This window comes from Microtus oregoni, unplaced genomic scaffold, assembly GCF_018167655.1.
Source record: "Microtus oregoni isolate MIOR12 unplaced genomic scaffold, Mior012 000021F_ref0000039, whole genome shotgun sequence".
Taxonomy (NCBI): Eukaryota; Metazoa; Chordata; class Mammalia; order Rodentia; family Cricetidae; genus Microtus; species Microtus oregoni.
In genome coordinates this window covers 18,958,276-18,978,104 of record NW_024543080.1, presented here as the reverse complement: position 1 = coordinate 18,978,104, position 19,829 = coordinate 18,958,276, and the positions used below count along the sequence as shown (strand labels likewise).

At 42.6% G+C, this 19,829-nt stretch overlaps 1 protein-coding gene across 3 annotated transcripts in view; it reads left to right on the top strand.

Moving 5' to 3' along the window:
• Cep135 (centrosomal protein 135) overlaps positions 1-18,192 on the top strand; it is a 58,552-nt gene extending 40,360 nt beyond the window's left edge. For all 3 annotated transcript variants that reach the window (XM_041671050.1, XM_041671049.1, XM_041671051.1), the window contains exons 19-26: positions 49-217; positions 1,532-1,642; positions 1,967-2,152; positions 7,527-7,736; positions 8,585-8,787; positions 9,763-9,867; positions 12,851-12,988; positions 16,005-18,192. In XM_041671050.1, the coding sequence (XP_041526984.1) occupies positions 49-217; positions 1,532-1,642; positions 1,967-2,152; positions 7,527-7,736; positions 8,585-8,787; positions 9,763-9,867; positions 12,851-12,953 (1,087 nt within the window). In that variant the 3' untranslated portion in view covers positions 12,954-12,988; positions 16,005-18,192. The remainder of the gene's footprint in view (positions 1-48; positions 218-1,531; positions 1,643-1,966; positions 2,153-7,526; positions 7,737-8,584; positions 8,788-9,762; positions 9,868-12,850; positions 12,989-16,004) is intronic.
• Positions 18,193-19,829: the final 1,637 nt, after the last annotated feature.

Genomic DNA, 19,829 nt, shown 5'->3' with positions numbered 1-19,829 from the left:
CTAGAGTTTGTCATAATGCTTTATTACTGCCACACCACGTTTTGACAGCCAGCTAAAGGACACCTTGGCTAATCGAGACCGAGAGATAAACAGCCTCCGACGGCAGCTCGATGCAGCTCACACAGAGCTGGAGGACGTTGGGAAATCTAGGGAGATCTCTTTTAAGGAAAACAGAAGGTTACAAGATGACCTGGCCACGATGGCAAGGGAAAACCAGGTATGACACCAGGCAGAGATTTTTCATGGAACTTAATATTTGCTAAGTATTAAACTTCTAAATATTTTCTCCTAAAATGCAATGGTATTGAATGGAAGCCGTGTAAGTCCTTGAGGGGAGCAGTGGCTGTCTGAGTGGTAGTTAGCAAGTACAATTTTGTTAACGTGTCCCCAGACCTAATAGCATTTGGTTTTTGTTTCTGAGTAGCATGGCCTTCTCTGTGACAGAAGTTATTGTCATAGCATTGGGTGGGAACAGCAGAATCACTCTTAGGGCAACTTCTCTCTTTTTACAACGGACCCGTGACAGGTTTTTGTTTGCACTTACTTCTGTTGTCTTAGAGCTATATCTGTAAGTAAATGAAAGAATATTTTTAATGGCAGATATTGTAAGGTAGTTTTTTTTATATAATCGTTTATTACATCATTATGCTCTTAAGACCAATGGTTTCTTTTTTGAAGATGTGTTTATTATGTATACAGTATTCTACCTGCATATATTCCTACAGGCTGAACAGGATATCAGATCTCATTACAGATGGTTGTGAGCCACCAGGTGGGTGCTAGAAATGGAACTCAGGACCTCTGGAAGGGCAGCCAGTACTTTTAATCTCTGAGCCATCTCTCCAGCCCCCCCCCCCCCCCATGGTTTCTTTTATGTTTAGAAAATTACTTTTATTCTATGTCGAGTCTGGAAAAAAAAAAGAAAATTACTTTTAGTATTCAGTATCAATTATATTATAAATATGTCAACTTTTTAATGTCAACTACTAACTATAACTGGCCATGATATAAAATCAAATACATGATCAGGACTGTCATGGCAGTTTTGTGGAAAAGTTTACTGAAAAATCCAGGTCAGGGAGGGGGAGAAGACTAGTGACTAAGAGTGCTGGCTGTGAAATGAAGGTAAGAGGTTCAGAGGTCAAATCTCCTGTACTCACATAAAAGCCTGGCATGGCTGCCTGTCACCCCAGAGTTGGAGGTCATAGACATCAGATCTCAGGAGCTTGTTGGCCAGTCTCGCTGAAATGGGGAACTTCACTTCCAATGAAGGGCCTACTCGGGAGGATATGGGAAGAGTGGTGACGAAGGGAACCTGGCATCCTCCTTTGCTCTCCACCTGTGCACATGAGTTTGTTCACCCGTACACCAATGCACACACCACACACATGCACACACACATGCACCAAGGTCAGTCACAGAAATACACGAAAATAACAGTAGAAGTTTTCCCCTTGTTTCTTCAATTCCAAAGAATGTGTTTGATGTGACTAGAGCTAACATTGACTCTTTCTGCTTGGCCAACTCACAGGAAATCTCAATAGAATTAGAAACAGCAGTACAAGAGAAGGAAGAGATGAAGAGCAGAGTTCATAAGTACATCACGGAGGTGTCACGATGGGAGAGCCTCATGGCTGCGAAGGTGAATAACAGTGTTTGGCTTGCATTTAAGACTGGCTTTCTAAGAGCTCTCTTTGCCTTTAATTCTGTCTCCAGTATTATGTATTGGACATTTGAGATTCGATATTACATATTAGACATTTGAGAGTAGAGGTCTTTTCTACTGACTTTATATTTCCCCATGGATCTTAGTATAGTGCCTGTACACATACTGATGCTTCCTAAATTCAAGCAGTCCCGTGTGTGTGTGTGTGTGTGTGTGTGTGTGTGTTTGTCTGTGTGTCTGTGATATAGATATCCTATTGACAATACTGACTTAGAAATAAAGTAATTGTTTTTAAACCAGGAAAATGAAAACAAAGACTTGCTAGACAGATTCCAGATGCTTCACAACCGTGCTGAGGACTGGGAGATCAAAGCCCAACAAGCTGAAGGGGAGAGCAGCTCAGTCCGCCTGGAGCTGCTGTCCATTGACACAGAAAGAAGGCACCTGCGAGAGCGAGTGGAGCTCCTCGAGAAGGAAATCCAGGAGGTAAGGTGCCGCTGTCTAGTGATGAGACCACTCAGTAAGTGACACACTCAGAGACACTGCACCAGTGAGGCTGTGGTCACTGCTGAGCTCCAGCTCAAAGCTAACCCTCTGCTACTGACGCTCCTAACTTGCTTGAGTGCCCGCTCCTAACTTGCTTGAGTGCCCGTTCCCTTTGTCATTATAGTAAAGATGTGGCTCTCTTAGGTAGGGTTTCTATTGCTGTGAAGAGACACCATGACCACGGCCACTCTTACATAAAAAAGCATTTAATTGAGGCTCTTACACTTTCAGAGGCTTTGTCCATTATCATCATGGTGGAACATGGCAACATGTGGGCAGACATGGTGCTGGAGAAGGAGCTGAGAGTTCTACATCTTGATTTATAGGCAGCAGGAAGTGAACTTTGTCACTGGGTGTAGCTTGAGCATAGGACACCTCAAAGCCCACCCCCACAGTGACACACTTCCTCCAACAAGGCCACACCTCCTAATAGTGTCACTCCCTATGAGCGTATGGGTACCAGTTACATTTAGACTACCACAGTGGGCGACATGAGATTTGCCTTTTATCTCCTCTCAAGTGTGAGATCCTACAACATTAGTGTAACACTGCACTAATCTCCACCCTGTTGTGCAAATACTTCCATCCTCCCAGGCTCACTTCATCTCAGAACTTATCTCCCTTGAATCATGTTTTGTCCTTTTCTGAAGCTGAATAATAGGCATTAAAATGTGGCTTAGCCATTCACCTTCTGGTGAAGTTATTTCCACATTTTGGATCCTGACAGCCCCGTCACTGTTGACATGATGTGCTAGTTACTGGCCCGGTTGCTGTGATAAAATGACTAGCAAAGGGCTAGAGAGATGGGTCAGGAGGAAGAGCAGCATCCCTGACCCAGCATTTAGACATAAATAAGCTTTCATTATAATGACAGTTGAGTAAAAATTTTATTAATACACTTTGGAAGTCAGTTAAATTAATAAGAAATCTTACTTTGATGTAAATATATTGCCGATTTTTTCTTAGTATAATTTTCTTATTTACATCTTTCAGAAGAAAGTAACAACTCTGTAGTGCACAGAGTTAGAACCTCCAAAATATATATGTATTTAGGTCCTAAACCTTAGTCTCTTATTTTGTAGTAGTGTCTTTGTATATATAACCAAGTAAATGAGGCCAAGTCTAAGACCCTTACAAAACAATGCCTTTTTAGACAAAGACATGGGGACAGCCACCATGCACAGACCAGGGTGGGATTGTTGCTAGGATCACAGCTGGCAACTTCAAGAACCAAGGATGCAGGCATGGGATGGTTTTGTTTCAGACTCTCCAGAGGGAACCAACTTTACTGTCAGTTGACATTTGCATTTATAGCCCCTGGAGCTATGAAGAGGACATTTCTGTTTAAAGCCACTAGAGTTGAGGCTACAGCCACAGGACACTCACATAGATTTGGGATCAAGAAGAGAGTCACTGCGGTAACAGACATTGGAAATGTGGAAGTCTTAAAATCGGGTAATTGGGCAACAGAAACTGGGTAGGCTTTGAGTATGTGCTGAGAGAAGCCTAGATTGTCTTGAAGAGATCATTTCTAGAAGTTTCGATACTATGGGCTTCATAAAGAGAAAATTAACCTGGGGGACTAGTTCAATTGGTAGAATGCCTGCCTAGCATGCATGAAGCCCTGACTATGAGCCCCACATACATGTAAGGTAGGTGTGGTGGCTGGAAGAAGTTCAAGATCATCATTAATTTAGTAGATTCTAGGCCAGTTTGAGCTACAGGAGACACTGTCTCTAAATAAATAAACTTTAAAAAGAGGAGATATTCTTTAGGTGCAGAATACATGTATTATTATATATGGAATATTTCTTCTAGCAAGGTCTCAAATAGAATTGAAGAACATATTACTGGACACTGGGAAAAGGGTGAACTTGTTATGAAGAACATGGCAGAATTAGAACATGGAAGAGATGAACTTTGACATTTAACTGAGATGCCCACGCAGTGTGGGAAGGAAGCCTCATTATGAGAGAGGGTGCAGAAGGAACCAGAACTTAATGGCCTTCAGAAGTATTTCAGCATGCCCATCCACACAATACCTGCAGGCAGCCTGGCAGTGTGACTGGGTAACTCAGGATGGCAGCCACGGGTCCAGCCAGCCATCTCAGCAGAGACTGCCAGCTACGATCAGGAGGGACAGACATGAAGCGAAGGAAAGAAAAGCTGTTGGGCCCCTAGCATCTTCCTAGGTGAAGATGGGACACTGGTTTCTTGTCTTCTGGTGACTAGTCACCTTTAAGAAAGGGAGAATGACTCTAAGAGTGTCTCAGAAGCCACAGTGGTGCTCCCAAGGGCAGCTCAGAGGCTGGCGGGTCTTCACTGCTACCAGAAGCCAGAGGACATGGAATCTAGGATTGCAGGTACAGGAAGTGCCAGTGTCCCTGAGGATTAAGAAAGAGACCATGCTGGGAGGCCCAGGGGACAATGCATTAGTGTCACAGATAATTACTCTTAAGACTTGAAATCGAATAGAAGTTGCCCTGCTTGATTGCAAGCTTACCTGGGACTAGGGTTATGTTTTGCATCTCATTCATCTCCTAAAGACCTGTGGGCTAAAGACTTGGTCACAGGGGTTGGAGGCTCACAAGGAGTTAGCTCATTACAAGGAGTTAGATGTACAAGGGTACATCTCTGAGGGGATGGTGGGACCTTAGTCCTTCCTTAGCTCCCTCTTGCTTTTCTTGATGCAGTGGGGTGAGTGGACTCCTTGGCCACGCATTTATGTCATGATACACTTACTGCCTCACTGCAACCCGGAAGTGGTGTGGCCAAGTGATCATGGGCTGAAATCTCTGAAACTGAGGCCTAAACAGAATTGTCCTTCCAAATGCTTCTTCAGAATTTCTCGCAGTGTTGAAAGCTGACTGACAGAACCGCTAGCCACCGTATTCCTCCTCCTCCTCCTGTAGAAAGAGCCATCTGCGCTGTGTCCAACACTCCAACCTGTTTTCTAGGGTTAGAGCTCGGCAGATAGAGGAAAATGTTACCCACAGCGCACCGGAGTCATATTCGTATCTCATCTAGATGATGCCTAAGGATATGACAGTTTATGCTGTTATTGTGGATGCAGGGCCAGCGAGTTGGTGCACTGGGTAAAGGGACTTGCCACAAAGCCAGATCCCACATAATGGGAAGACACCACTTCCCATTATGCAAGTGCTGCAAGGTGTTCTTTGATCTCCACACAAACGCCTCTACCCCACAGTAAACACATTCAAAATATTAAACCTAGTCAATTCAAGAATTTTAGATACCATGCAGGTGTTTCATGCTTGAGAAGGACCTATACTTAGGGCTTCAGAATAGGTGGAACCGTGACTGCTGAAAAATTACTTTGAATGCCTAAGTGTTTGCAAATGTGACCTTGTTGAAGTAGTGTCTTTGCAGATGTGGTTAAGATTAGAAGATGCTGGCTAAGGTAGAGCATGATCCAGTGGACATCCACGTCTCTCTAAGATGAGGGAAATTTGGGACATGGGAGAGCACTGTGAAATTGGAGGCAGAGATATCTACAAGGCAAACACCAAAGAAAGTTAGGAGAGAGACACTCAGCCGTCTGCTTGAGAGTCTCTAGAAAGAGCTAGTTCTGATAACTTAGCCTCTGGATTTGCAGGGCTAGAGAAATGGCTCAGTAGTTAAGAGCTCTGGCTACCCTTTCAGAGAACTTGGGTTTGATGCCCCCTGACTCACAACAGTAGGTAACTCCAGTTTCAAGGGGATCTGAAGCCCTCTGCTGGCCTCTGTGGGCACTGCATGCACATGGTGCATAGAGTTGCAAGCAAAATACCCATAACATGTAAAGTTTATTTATTTATTTTTAAAAAAAGTCTCTTAAAACAAATAATGGTTTGCAGCCTCCAGATCCGAAGGGGAAGGATGGTATTCAGTGTTTTTAGTGACTTTCCTCTGCTGTGATAAATACCATGACCAAAAGGAACTTAAGGAAGAAAGTTTATTTTGGTTTCCAGATGCAGAGGAAAATCCATAACGGGTGGAGGGAGGCATGACAGCAGGAGGCCAGAGCAGGAAGCTGAGTTCACACCTTCAGCCACACACAGAAAACATGAGCAGGGAGTGGGCAAGACCATGACCTCTGAACGCCCATCCCCAGTGACCTACTTTCTCTAGCAAGTCTCATTGTCCCAAAATTTTCATAGCTCACCAAGAGCACCACCAACTGGGGACCAGGTTCAACTGTATGAGCCTATGGGGGACTACCAAGTCAAACCAGCACACCCAGTTGGCAGCAGTCCGGAATAACAGGCCCCAAACTATAGGATGACTACATATTCTTTACTAAAGATGCTTCTCTGCTTGTAAGAGTTTCTCAGGAATATTCCTTCATTCTTTATTCTTTATTATTGCTAATATTCTTACGTGATATAAAAAAACGGGTTCTTAGAGGGTTTTGTTTTGTTATTTTGTTTGTTTTTATAGTGCTGAGGTTGGACCTCTGGGGTTCTGCATGCTAGGAAAGTGTCCTGCCTGGGAGCTGCACTGCTGGCCTGCTTCCTGTGCTTACGTCTCCTTTGTTTGGGGAACTGCTGTTTGCCCAGTCTACTAATATGGAAACGTCAAATGGTTACCTTTCTGTAGCTATGATGTCTAATAATCTTCATTGCATAATATTGGTTTTTAATTGGTTGATTTCTGTGAACTCTGCTAACATCATTTTGCTTTTTAAGAATGGCTGCTTTCCTGAAACACCAAAGTGGAGCTTATATAAATTCATAATTATTGCATAAAATTAAAGGATAAAAATTTTAAAGTTTGGGTTATTTTAGGAAAGTCTTTTATCAGTATTTCAGTTTTTGTTCATTATTCCAAAATTACTAAAATCTTATAAAGTGGCCAATGAAATGAGACTAAATTTCAGGTATTTAGTATTAAAATAAACCCTAGTTTTAAAATTTAGAATTTAAAAGAATGAATTGGAATTATATATAAATACATTTATTTAAAATGTGTTACTATTTGATAAGAAAATGCTATTATAACAAGGGCTATTTATGAAGAAAAAATTCTTTAAAACAGTCATATTATTTTAGCATAATTTTCATCTTTATATCTTCTAAATGTATATGAGTTATTTAGTTATTATAATTAATAATTATATGCTGTTCCTTTTGAGAATAACTAGGCTTTCTTAAAATAGCACATACTTCCTGAGAATGTTTTAGCATACGCAAGAATTAGCACTTGTTTTTCTGGAGGAAGTTTGCGGCTACACAGGCTCCTGAGGCTGTCTTTGCAGGCTTGCACTTCAAGTGACTGGATTATATTACTTTTATGTTTTGCTTTCTTTCCTCAGCACATCAATGCACATCACGCTTACGAGTCTCAGATCTCATCAATGGCCAAAGCCATGTCTCGGTTAGAAGAAGAGCTGCGACTTCTTGAAAGCGAGAAAGCAACAGTGCTAAGTGACATGTCATCTCTCCGAGAACTTTGCATTAAGCTCGATTCTGGCAAGGACCTCATGACCCAGCAGCTGAATTCCAAAAGCCTTGAGCTGGAGAGGGTAGGTGCTGGGAGAGATTGTTGGGCACCTTGCTTTGTGGAGCCCTCAGGCATGGTTTTTCTTTACGTTCCTTTTTCATGGAGTTGTTCTCTGTTCATTTTGACAGCAAGATAACTGGATTTGGCTATGGATTCTCTGCCAAGACTGTCTGTCTGTCAAGCACAAGGATAAGCTGGGGTGTAGTTCAGTGGTGGAGTCCTCGCCTCCGTGCGTGATGCTCTGGGTTTTGTCCCAGTGCTAAAAGGATAAAATTGGGTTTTCAATAGATGGTCCTTAAGAAATTTAGGCATTTTCTTAACTGTAGATCCGGAACAAATATTCTTTTTCTGTTTAGAAGTAAAATTTGATTGAAAGATCAAACAGTTCATTTTTTCTAAGAATTTTTATGATAAAAAAATCTCAAGGCGTTTAAATTATTAACTAACTAAATCCTGGACTTCCCCATCCCAAGTTGAGGCATAACTTTGAACAAGCTGATGTGTGCTCTCACAGAGGTATATCTGTAGGGTTCACTTGCCAGGCCACAACTGAGAAGTTACAGTACTGGCTTGAATGTGTAGTCAAAGAGCACGCGTACTGCGTAGACTGGAGCAGCTCACTAACTGGTGCATGGGGGTGGTCCTCATTGGAGGGGGAAGTATGCCTTAAAGCCCAATAAGCCCTGAGTAAAAGTAGCAAAGGTAACTTTAAAATTGTTAGGCTCTTCTGATGACTTAGGAAACGTTTGGAAGTCTTCAACCAGTACTCAAAAATGAAACAATTGCTGTCAATCACTATTATATTGAAAGATAAATAATTTTCAGACTAAGCCTAAATTTTTACTAAATTTATCTTTGTTTTTCCTGTAGGCAATAGCAGAATTAGAAAATGTAAAATCCGAATCAGAACTGTTGAAAAAACAACTGACAAGTGAGAGACAGACAATTAAAAATCTGGAGTCGTTGTTAGCTACAAACAGAGATAAAGAATTTCATTCCCATTTAACCTCGCATGAGAAGGACACAGAAATCCAGCTGCTGAAGGAGAAGCTTAACCTCTCCGAGAGCAAACTGTAAGTGTCCTGGTGAAGGGCTAATCTACCTAATCTTATCAATAAAAATCAGGAGTCAGATAGCAGACTGGAAGATCAGAGAAACAGGGGAGCAGCCACAGTCTCTTCCTCCCTCCTCAAAACCTATGTCCAAAAGATCCTCTCTCAGGCCCGCCTTACCACTTCCTGTCTCCTCTTTCTACAGTCGTCCAAACCTCTGTGGTCAGGTAGTGGCTAGCTCTGCCCTCTGGCTCCAAGCAAGCTTTATTTGTCAGAACACAGGCATCACACAGCATCCTGGAGCAACCTGTGTGGGGAAGTGTTGACCACAAGTTCCTTTTCACCTCTTGTACAGCAAGGGCACTGTGGGAAAGTGATACAAATCACTGTAGCTGACTTTCTTGTCTGATATTTCCGGACATCCAGAGGAATAGCTCAGGAGACGAGTTTGAGACTGTAGATGTGTACGTCTTGTCTCCAAGGTGGTGCCATGGGAGAGGGAGGGGAGGAGTGAGCTTCAGGAAGAACCTGAGTTTGATGAGTGAGTGAAGGCGTCGGTGGGGGAAAGCTTGTCAGGGTGAGAGATGGGAAAGGTCTTCACGAGTGTGCCCGTCTCCCTTGAGGAGACTGGAGATGATGTGGTCCTAGAAGAGAAAAGCCTGGGGTAGAGAGCACGGAGAAGAATGGGCCTTTTGCAGGGACTTGGGGAGTTGAAAACAATGTTCTTCCTGAGGCAAGAGGCAAGGAAGAACCACAGAAGGTATTTTACATCCTGTTTCTAGTTCCCAGGTCTGCTGCGCATGCAGCACATGCTACCAGCTCTGTAGCTGGCAGTAAACCTGCAGAGTACAGAAGAAGCCCTGAATCCGAGAGGGCCACGTTGGAAAGCCAGAGTCCTTGTCTATTCTTAGCATCGCCTCCATTTGTATTTGCACTTGATTCTACAAGACGTGTCATTGATTTCTCATTGCTGAGGTCTTTGCATTTGTCTTTAAGAACTACCCAGAGCCGAGAAACCGCTATGCTTCGAGCTAAAGTGACACAGTTGCAGGCCGATTATGATGCTCTGAAAAGGCAGATTTCAAATGAGAGATATGAACGGTAAGACGTTTCTTTTTGACATTAAACAATATTCCTGCATATCTTCTAGCCTATTCAAAGAGTAATGTGACTTGCAAATAGCAAATTTCTTTAGTATTAATACATAAGATAAATTTCTTAGCGAATTCTCTCATAGAGTAAAAGATTCTGTAAGAGACAGAATCCCTGCAGTAATGAAAAGAGCGCTGCTATAGACATGCTTCTTGGAGCATTCTGCAGGTGACAGTCAAGTCTAGATGGTGACATAACCAAGGTCCCTGCAAGAGCCCCCCAGATACAGTGCTTTTGGAAGCATATTATCATGAGATGATGATGATGGTGTCATAAGTGCAGTAGCAGTTATGAGCTGGGCACTCAACACGTGTCTGATTATCCCAGTATCTGCCAATATGATCACACTTGTACGTGACAGAGCCATGGTTTAAGTACAAACATATCTGTTCAGTCCAAAGCCCTTAACCTCTGTAACGTATTCCCTGCTCCCTAATTATTTTCATGCTCGTAGTTCAGTTCATTTACTTCATGCTAAAACATTGAGTCCCTAAATATTACAGATATGAGACCTGCTTTAGCAGGGAAACCACGCCAGATGTAGTGCTTGCACCTGTGTCCCAGCATTCAGGAGGCTGAGGCAGAGGGATCATGAGCTTAAGAGCCACCCTGGGAGACCAGTGTCCAAAAAGAAATGAATTATAATCAAAGTCTAATTTGAAAGTCAACAGCCAAGTTATATTTTTCTGTTGCTCTTTCTTAGACACCCGAGGTTTGTTCTCAAGTCGACTAAAACTGCCTATTAGATCATTTTAAAAATTTTATCTTTCCCATTTGCATCCAAACCTGAGTGATACATTGTATTAAGTCTACAGGGGATCCGCTGTGATGTCAGTAGTTGTTGCTTTAGATAGAAGTAGGCTTGATTGCCATGGTGGTGTGAAAACTGGTGATTTGTTTGAACTTGGAAGGTAGAGTGCGAGACTGTATGTAATAAATAGTGTTTCCTTCTTTAGTGATGGCTGCACTTTTCGGTAACCTCAGTCATGCTCTCTATGGCCTCAGAGAATCCTTGGGCCTCAAAAACATATCCTCCCTACTCTTTACTGTCAGACGAAGTGGCACATTCTCATGGGCCCTGTCACCCCACCCTCAAGACAAAACCTGATTCTTGTGGGTGGGAAGAAGCAGGAAAATAATCTGGTTGTTCCACACTTAATCCCTCAGAGGCCGCAGTACACTAGCAGGGTCCTGTGTGTTTGTTTACATTTCTTGGAGTGAGGGAGAAATTTGAGAGGAAAAAGCCTTCTATAAGTTTTTCTGACAGGGTAATATTGAGGAAAGAAAGGGTTTGAGGAACCTCTCTAGGAAGGAAAGATGTACTGAGTAGCTCAAGAAAAGGCCCAGGCAGAGACTGTGGAGCTATAGAGTAGACAGTGGGCACTGGCAGACTCCAGACACCAGGAAAGAATGTGACAGGGAAAGTGGGCTCTTTTATCTCAGACGTTTGGGAGATTTGTGCACAGAGAAGGCTAGAGTTCCATGCAAAGAATGCAAAGAGAGATAAGAAAAGAAGGAGCAGAGGAAGGAAGCATCCAACATGGAAGCACTGTACTGAGCCTTCAGTGACAAGTTAGTGACATACAAGTGATACGTGGTTGCTCCATACACAGACTTTTAAATGCTTTAAGTTGATACATGCACACACACGAGAATGAATGTAAATAGCATGTGCCAGGCATGACAGGGCACACCTGTAATCCTCGGACTCAGTAGGCTGAGGCAGGAGGATTGTGAGCCTGAGGCCAGCCTCCTCTACATAGCAAAAGACTATCTCAAGAAGCCGATAAGAAGTCTGTAAGGGCAGGGGTAGAATTTTATTTACTTTTGGGGGGATGAATTCCCCCTCAGCTGGAATCACTAAAGACTGGTAACCAGGCCCTGGAGACCAGCACGGATGTGAGAACAGGCAGATGCAGAGCATCCGATAAAGAACTAAGACATGGCAGTGCGGGCAGAAGGGGAGCCAGGAAAGGACGAGGCGTGAAACTGAGGTGCTCAACTGTGCTGGATGCCATAAACGGCGTAAAGGCAAGGAAGCTGCCTGTCAACAGAACACTTGAGAAATAAATTCTTAAATGTATTTTAAAACATAAAGAAAAAAGTAAGCTCTTCCAGAATCACTATTAATATCTTTCATTTAACATGTAGTTGTATATTGGTTTTTGTTTTTGTTTGCTTTGGTTTCGTTTTTTGAGACAAGGTCTCTCTCCCTCGGCCTCTGCCTCCCAAGTGCTGGCATTACCGACATGTGCCACCCTGGCCGGCTTGTGCGGATTTGTATGTTTCTGAATATATACTTGATATCCTACTTTTTTTAGTATATATATTGTGATCGTTTCTAATATATTATTTTGTTGATGCCCTAATGTTATGACTTGGCTGTAGCATAATTTTGCTTTGAACAATTTCTTCTAATCTTTTAAATGAAATATTTTACATATTACTGAAAAAATAAACTACAAATTGGGACTGGAAGGACGGTCCAGTCATTAAGAGCCCTGGCTGCTTGCCCAGAGGACCCAGTACCTACATAGTGACTCGGCCATTTTCTCTTCTCCACAGGCACCAGGCTTGTGTGTTGTGCATTGACATGAACGCAGGCAGGCAAACGCCCATGCATATGAATAAAAATTCTGCAGATTTGGTAAAAGTATATAAGGCTAAGCCAGGCATCCTATCCACTTGCAGTCCCAGCTTCTTTGAGGGACTAAGGTGGGAGAATCAATTGAGCCCCTGGGTCTAGGATAGCTTGGGTAACATAACATAGTAAGGTTTCATTTCAAAGACAAAACAAACTAACCCAAAATGAAGCTGGTAGAAATGCTAATTATATTGGTAGATGTTACCTAATTGATCAATAACCCCAATAGCCACTTTTTGGTTTTGCATGGTGCTTACATAGAATCTCTTCTGTGATCTTCACCAACAGAGAGCGAGCAATCCAGGAGATGCGCCGGCATGGTCTTCCTACGTCACCTCTGAGTTCTACTCTGAAATCTCCTATACAGTCTCCTGAGCATGTAAATGCATAGTTATCAGAGAGCTATGTATCGGATTCTAAGGACAGGTAAAGCTAATCTGTAGTTGTAAAAAATTTGGAATTGTCGTTCCTGTCAGAGAAAGAGATGGCTTAGAGAGGGGGACTACCTGGAGTAACGGAAATGTTCATGTGTTGGTGGCACAGCAGCTGAGGATGTGATCCATGCGTTTCACTGCGTGTCACTTGTACCCAGCTGAAAAGGGAAGGGTTAGGAATGTGGCATGCAGCAACCTTGGGTTCATTCTTAGCCCCGCAGAGGAGTTGTAGGGTTGGAATCAAAGCCACAGCGAAGTGCTAGATGACACAGGGTGACACAATCAAGTACCAAATTCCGTGTACAAATGACACCTGATGAAAGTGGGAAGAGCTTTGAGACAGCGGGTGAGGCACAGTGCGCTCCATTCGGCAGGAATGGGGGGCTGAGGGGGACAGTGTGGGAGAAAGGTTTGAAACGAAGGATGGGGCACACAAAGTCTGTGGAGGTGAGGTTACATGCGGATGTAGGCTCCACTCTAACTCAGAAGGGCCCCGAGTCTGTCTTGACTGTAGGTGGATACAGAGGAGTTGAGTGAAGACTTTTCTGTGGCTGCCCTGCCTCACTGCTGTGTCTGAGCCACACAGGAAGTGTAGGGACCAGACAGAGAAAGAGCAGTAAGAGTTTGAAACGGATCACAGAATGAGTTCAGAAAACTGTTCCCAGTTCTTAGGAGGTGGAAACAGGAAAGTCAGGAGTTCAAAGTCATCTACAGCTGCATAGTGAGTTTGGGGCCAACCTAGGCTACATGAGACCCTGCCTCAAGCAGACCATCAAGAAAAGGCGCTGTAGGAGGCTCACTGGGACAAAGAGAACGTGTTACCTCGCTTGGTTCCAGCCTCAAGCTCTGCTCTGAAAGCAGCCATCTTCAGTGGTAAAGCCTAGATTCTTTTTCATTTTCGGATTTTATCAGTGCATTTGTGCATGCCTGGACTCTTATTCTCAGTGGTGCATTGGTGAGATCCAGCCACTGATATGTGTGCTGCACAGTGGAGTGCCCTGATGTGCCCTTACCCCATTAGTTTACACTCGGCTTGATGGGCATTTGGTGGCTGCTAGGAAGAGCGCCCTGAGTATAGACTTAGGGCTGAAATTGCCGAGGTCACTCATGTCCAAGCTTCCACGGACGTGAGGATCTGGTCCCAGGTAGCTGATGTTAGATACCCTCGGCTGAGGCGGAGTTGAAGGGTTGGTCCTAATTCCTGGAGATAGCCTGAGGCAGACCCTGGCTTTGACAGATAACAACTGAAGAATGCAGACTCACTGACAGAAATGGCTGAGTCAGTTTCTTTAAAGTGTGCATTTCTTTGCCTATTTTAACACAAGTGCTGTGTGTAGAAGACAGTAAGCATTTCCTCAGAGGCTCAAAGTTCTCATACAAGCAGTGGTCACCCTGTGCTTTCACATCCTGAGGCCAGAGTTCAGGGTTCTGCTCTCATGGTGCCTGGTTGCTACTTTTTGCCTTAGTGTTTACATTCTTACAACATTGACTTTTCTCTTTCACCTCAAGTGTTTGCATCCCCACTGAACCTGGAGCTCACCATTTCAGTTAGATTGGGCTGGTCAGCGAGCCTCCAAAATCCGTCTTTTTTTTTTTTTTTTTTGCATTCCCCCAGCTCTGGGGTTGCTCAGGGTCTGGCTCGAGTGTGTGTGTGTGTGTGTGTGTGTGTGTGTGTGTGTGTGTGTGTGAGATCTGGGGATCTGAAGGCAGGCCTTCATCTTTCGTAGCAAGCAAGCCCCCTCTGCAGAGAGTGGTCCACATAGCTCCACTGTTGGTACTCTCAGCCCTGCTCTAGGCTCTGGCTCTCCACACCCTCACCACACTCTTTCCATTTCCAGAGTTACAACCCTCCTGGTCTACGTGCGTTAGAAAACCTTTCCTTTACAGCTGTTAACAGAGTCACAACTTTTAATTTTGTAGTAATTGGCAATTCTCAATGATCCAACTTGTTTATTAGCCAGTAATCCATTTTTGTAGATATTTCTGGGTAATGTCACTAAAGCTAATTTTAAAGGATTTCTCCAGTGAGCACTCAGAGACAAATTACACATGGAATCGTTTCTCAGATTAGTGTCTCTCTAGTAGTAAAAATATATAACCCAATTTTTGCTCTTACTTTCTTTTTATTAACACCACAGGAGATAGGAAAGCCCGTTTATCCTACTGCCACACACTCAACACAACCCTTCTGACAATTAATTCTCCATCACACAGCAAGTAGGTGTGCTATAATTTCATTCCTTTAAACTGCTCTGCCTGGAGACAGCGCTGGATCCCATTGGTCAGGGTCGGCCAGCAAGACTCCTCCCCTCACCAGGTGCCAAGTACAGCCCCAGGTGGATGTGCTTCTGACCTTCCTGCTCTTAAACCTAGGGTTCCACAGGTTTCCCTCGCAGGGTTGATGGAATTTGCCAGGGGCTCTGATTACCCAGTTACTATAAAAGATACCAATGAATGGCCAAACAAACACCAAGTGCAAGGCTTCCATTCCCTCCCAAGTACAACTTCAAGTGTCCAGCTCTCTGGACGGTCTCCAACCCTAGTACCCTTGGGCCTTTACAGAGACTTCAGTACCTGGCATAGCACACTGACACATCACTAGCATTGGTGACTAGGCCCTTAGCCTTCCTCCTCTACCCAGCATCACCTGCCTGGTGGGCAGCCCCTCCCCACCAGTCCTTGGCCATTGGTCTCCTCATCAGCATCTCAGAATCACTACTGCTCAGGTACCTCCTGGGAGCCCTGTGCCCGGTGTGTGGGGGTGGGGCAGAGACCAACTGTGCATTTCTTCTTTTGTCCCAGTGTCACCCAGGCCCCCGAGGACCCTGCGTCAGCAACCCCAAGTCATGCTCTTATTGCCTTTGTCTTCACGTAGACTGCTGCTCCCTAAACACCATGAGATTTGGGAAACAAGTTTTTATTAGAGACTGTAATTTGAAACACCATTGAATTAAGTTTTTCTTTAATATGTTGAGTAACTTTATCATTTTTTCTTCATTCACTTTCAGATAATGGTTTTCAGTGAGTTCCCACATGGATTTTTGTAAGAGCACAAGAGTAATGAAATATTTGAAGTACTTGTTCCTGCGAATCATGAACAGTGACACAGATTCTACCTCTGTCAACCTTTATTTAAATCAGTGGATATTTATGTAAAAATGTTTAGTTTAGAAGAGCCCTACATATATATTTTCATATATGTGAAAAACAAAATGTGTATTAATAATAGTGCTTAACTGATGTGATATGTGTATTTTTATTATTCACAACTAAAATTACTCCTTAAAATGTATTTATACTGTGAATTAATTTAATATACTCATATTATACTTTAATAATCTGTTTCTTATTGAGCCATAATATATGCATGTAAATATTCTTCCCTTATTTGGATGTGCTTGGTTTTCATACCTGTGTGTATAGCCTGTAGCATGATCAGCTAAGAGAATGGTCCATTTGATGCTTTTCTCTTAGGTAGCATCAGTCCACATTTGCTGTCTGTCATCCAGGGGAATATATTTAAATATAGTCTTAATAGCACAACTCTATTTTTTTAATAAAAGAAAGAGTTTATTTGAACTTACGGTTCCAGAGGAATAGAGTCCATCAGGGAAGTGTCAGGCAAAACGGGAGGAACAGGAAACTGGGTGATCACATCTTTACCACAGCACAAAGAAGAAAGTGAACAGGAAGTAGGGAGAAACTGTACTCTGAAAGCCCTTCCCCCAGGAACATACTTGCTCCGGTAAGTTTGTTCCTCCTAAGCCTCCCCAGAGTGTTGAAGTATCTCAGCCTATGGGTACATTTCTCATTCAAACCATCATGTTTTGTAAAGCCAAAAATTTAACTGCTAACATTTCTCTTTTTCCTGAGATGTTTTTATTATTTCTGAAGGTTCAGATTTACTGGAGATCAATAAGTTCAGCTACTTGCTCGAAAATCATTTATATTACCATCAACTTTGAAGAACATTACCCTGGATGTAGAATCCTAGTCTGTAGGACATTTCCTCCATCGTGCCTTTTAAAGAAATAACTTTGTTATGTACCTAGTGACCCCACTGGCAGAACTCTCGATAAAGTAATTATTGCCATGTGTAATTAATTATTCCAATCTGGAAGAACTATGGTGGAAAAAATACATTTATCTATGACAGACCTTATTATCTTGGCTCTTCACATGATACAATATTTTATTAGAATTAAGTTAAAATATATTCAAAGTTTTGTTAAATAATAAAATGGAAATTTGGGGGCATTTTTAACAAATTAAATTCCTCAACATACTAGTCTAAAATTTCAGAATATGAATGTATATAATGTAAATGTAGAAAAGTATTTTTGCTAAAAGTCCAATGTGTATCTGATAATACCTATATGTGGCCTGTAACCATGTGTAATGTAACCCAGTCTTTACGAATAGTATGTAAACACCATTCCTATGGCATATAAACTGAAAACAGCTCCTTAGAAATTCACTTTCAAGGTTGTCATTTTAAAGAATTTAGGTGTATGCAAACGTTAAGGAAAGAGCAGAAGTCCAAAATAGAGTGTAAGCTACAAATACTAATCGTGTTTCAACTGCTCACCTGTGAAGAAAATCCTTTTCAAACTAGATTTCATTATGACCGAGAAACAATGTCAGAGTCAGCATAGACAGGCAAGAGATCAACCACGAACAACATGTTTGTTTCTTCTTGGATCACTAAAGTGGGTTTTGTGTTCGTGTCCGAGGAGGCAGGTAGTGTTCTTGTGTAGCTAGTGCCTGGGCGTTCAGGACATGCCCCCGGCAATTGTTTACTTTGTGTTTGAGTGCAGGACAACTTACTCTCCACCACCTTTGGGGTTTTACCCATTCTGCCTCCTTTGAGTAAATTCATGTTTTATAGCGAAATGCCAAAGGGCGGGGCATGTGCAGTGTCGGTGGAAAATCTTTCAGTAAATACACATAAAAAAAATTTGTCCCCACCCTTTCCCCCAATTCAGCAGCAAGACACACTTCGTTAGTGTTCATTTTTAATGTTTTCTGTAATTATAAATGTGTCATTCTCATAATTGTTATTTTATAACCATCATGCTACAGGTTTTGAAAAAACGATTTTAATTTAAAGTACCGTCTTTTTTATAGATATTTATACTTTTGTTTTAAATAATTTTAAATCATGGAACTTGACTATAGATTTAGCAATAAACATACCTACCAATTTGCCTTCTCTTTCTTTCCAATATGTTTTATAATTTTGTGTTAGTAATATTCTTAATTCTGAAATTAAGTAGAATTTACTCAAATCGGACTTCATCATGATGGGGCTTGGGAAAATCCTGCAATTAGGTACCAGCCACCTTTTAAAATAACTCATTCATTTCCAGTTAATTCAAAATATAAGTTCCTATTAGGTACACTGTGAGAAAAATGCATTAAGGTGTGTTTATAGTTGCAGAGTCTCCTCACTGTAAATACTTTTTATGGGCAGTTGCCTTACTCTGTGACATCTTCCCACCTCATTGCAATTTATCACACACCCATACCTTCTCCCGCATTTAAAAGAGTCTGCCCATGGCTGTCGCTCTCCCGCTGGCGCTAGTTAGCATCAGCCTTTTTATGTCAGGGTCTTTGGGGTCTGCACATTGTAGTTACCTGAAGGTCTTCAAGGAAAACCTACACATGAACACACACTCGACAACAAATAACGAGAATTTCCACGATGGGGCACAGTCTTGCGCTTGACCGGGTTTGCAGGACTAAGCATGGACGACAGTGATTGGTCAGCCCCATAACAGTCACGCTCCTGTTGTATCTGTGGGCACATCATGCCTAGTGGAGTAAGACCACTGATGACAATCCTCCCTCAAGAGCCTGCGTAGACAGCACTTTCCACTGTAGCCTGTAGAATTTCGGCATGTTCTTTTCTCATTTCCATTTACTTCCGGGATGTTTTTCTCTTACCTTGTTGACTTTGTGCACGTCATTCCTCTTGCTGCTCACTTGTGGTGTTCTTCCATTGTAATCAGCTGTAATTTAAGGACATACTGTAATTTCCTGTATCTATGAAGATTTGCCTTGTGCCCTACTATATGATCTATTTTAGTGAAAGGTCCATGGCTTGATCAACCTGTTCCTGAAGCCTCAGTTTCCTGGACTAGTCAGTGATAGCGGTGGGGCCCAACCTGCTTTTGGAAGCAGCTCTACTTCCCTTCCTCCCGTCGGGAGCTGAGCTGCTGCAACTTGTTCTTACTTTACTGGCAAAAATACTCAGTGTGCTGAAAGGAGATCTGAAGAAGCAGATGAATTCAGTGCAGAAGCTGGAGAACAAAGTCTCCATATAATGTTAGATGGTAAAAGAGGAAGTGGGAGATTCAGCAGTGTAGACGATGTGGTTTGGATGTAATTGGCCCCCATTATCTCATAGGGAGTGGCACTATTCAGAGGTGGTGCTTTATTGGAGTAGGTACGACCTTGTTGGAGGAAGTGTGTCACTGAGGGAGTGGAATCAGCTCTCCTGTGCTCAAGCTCAGTGCGATTCACAGACCACTTCCTGTTGCCTTCTGGTGAAGATGTACCAGCACCATGTCTGCCCGCATTCCACATGCTTCCCACCATGATGATAATAGACCGAGCCTCTGAAACTAAGTGAGCCACCCCAATTCAGTGTTTTCCTTGTAAGAGTCTCTGTGGTTAGGGTGTCTCTTCACAGCACCTTGTTATTCTCAGCAATAGAAATCCGAATGAAGAAGTAAAAGCAACACAAAATAAAATTGTAGCAAATTAAAAATACAAGTATGAGTACATGTTTAGACCTCTGGGATACAGTGAAAAGACCAAACCTAGGAATC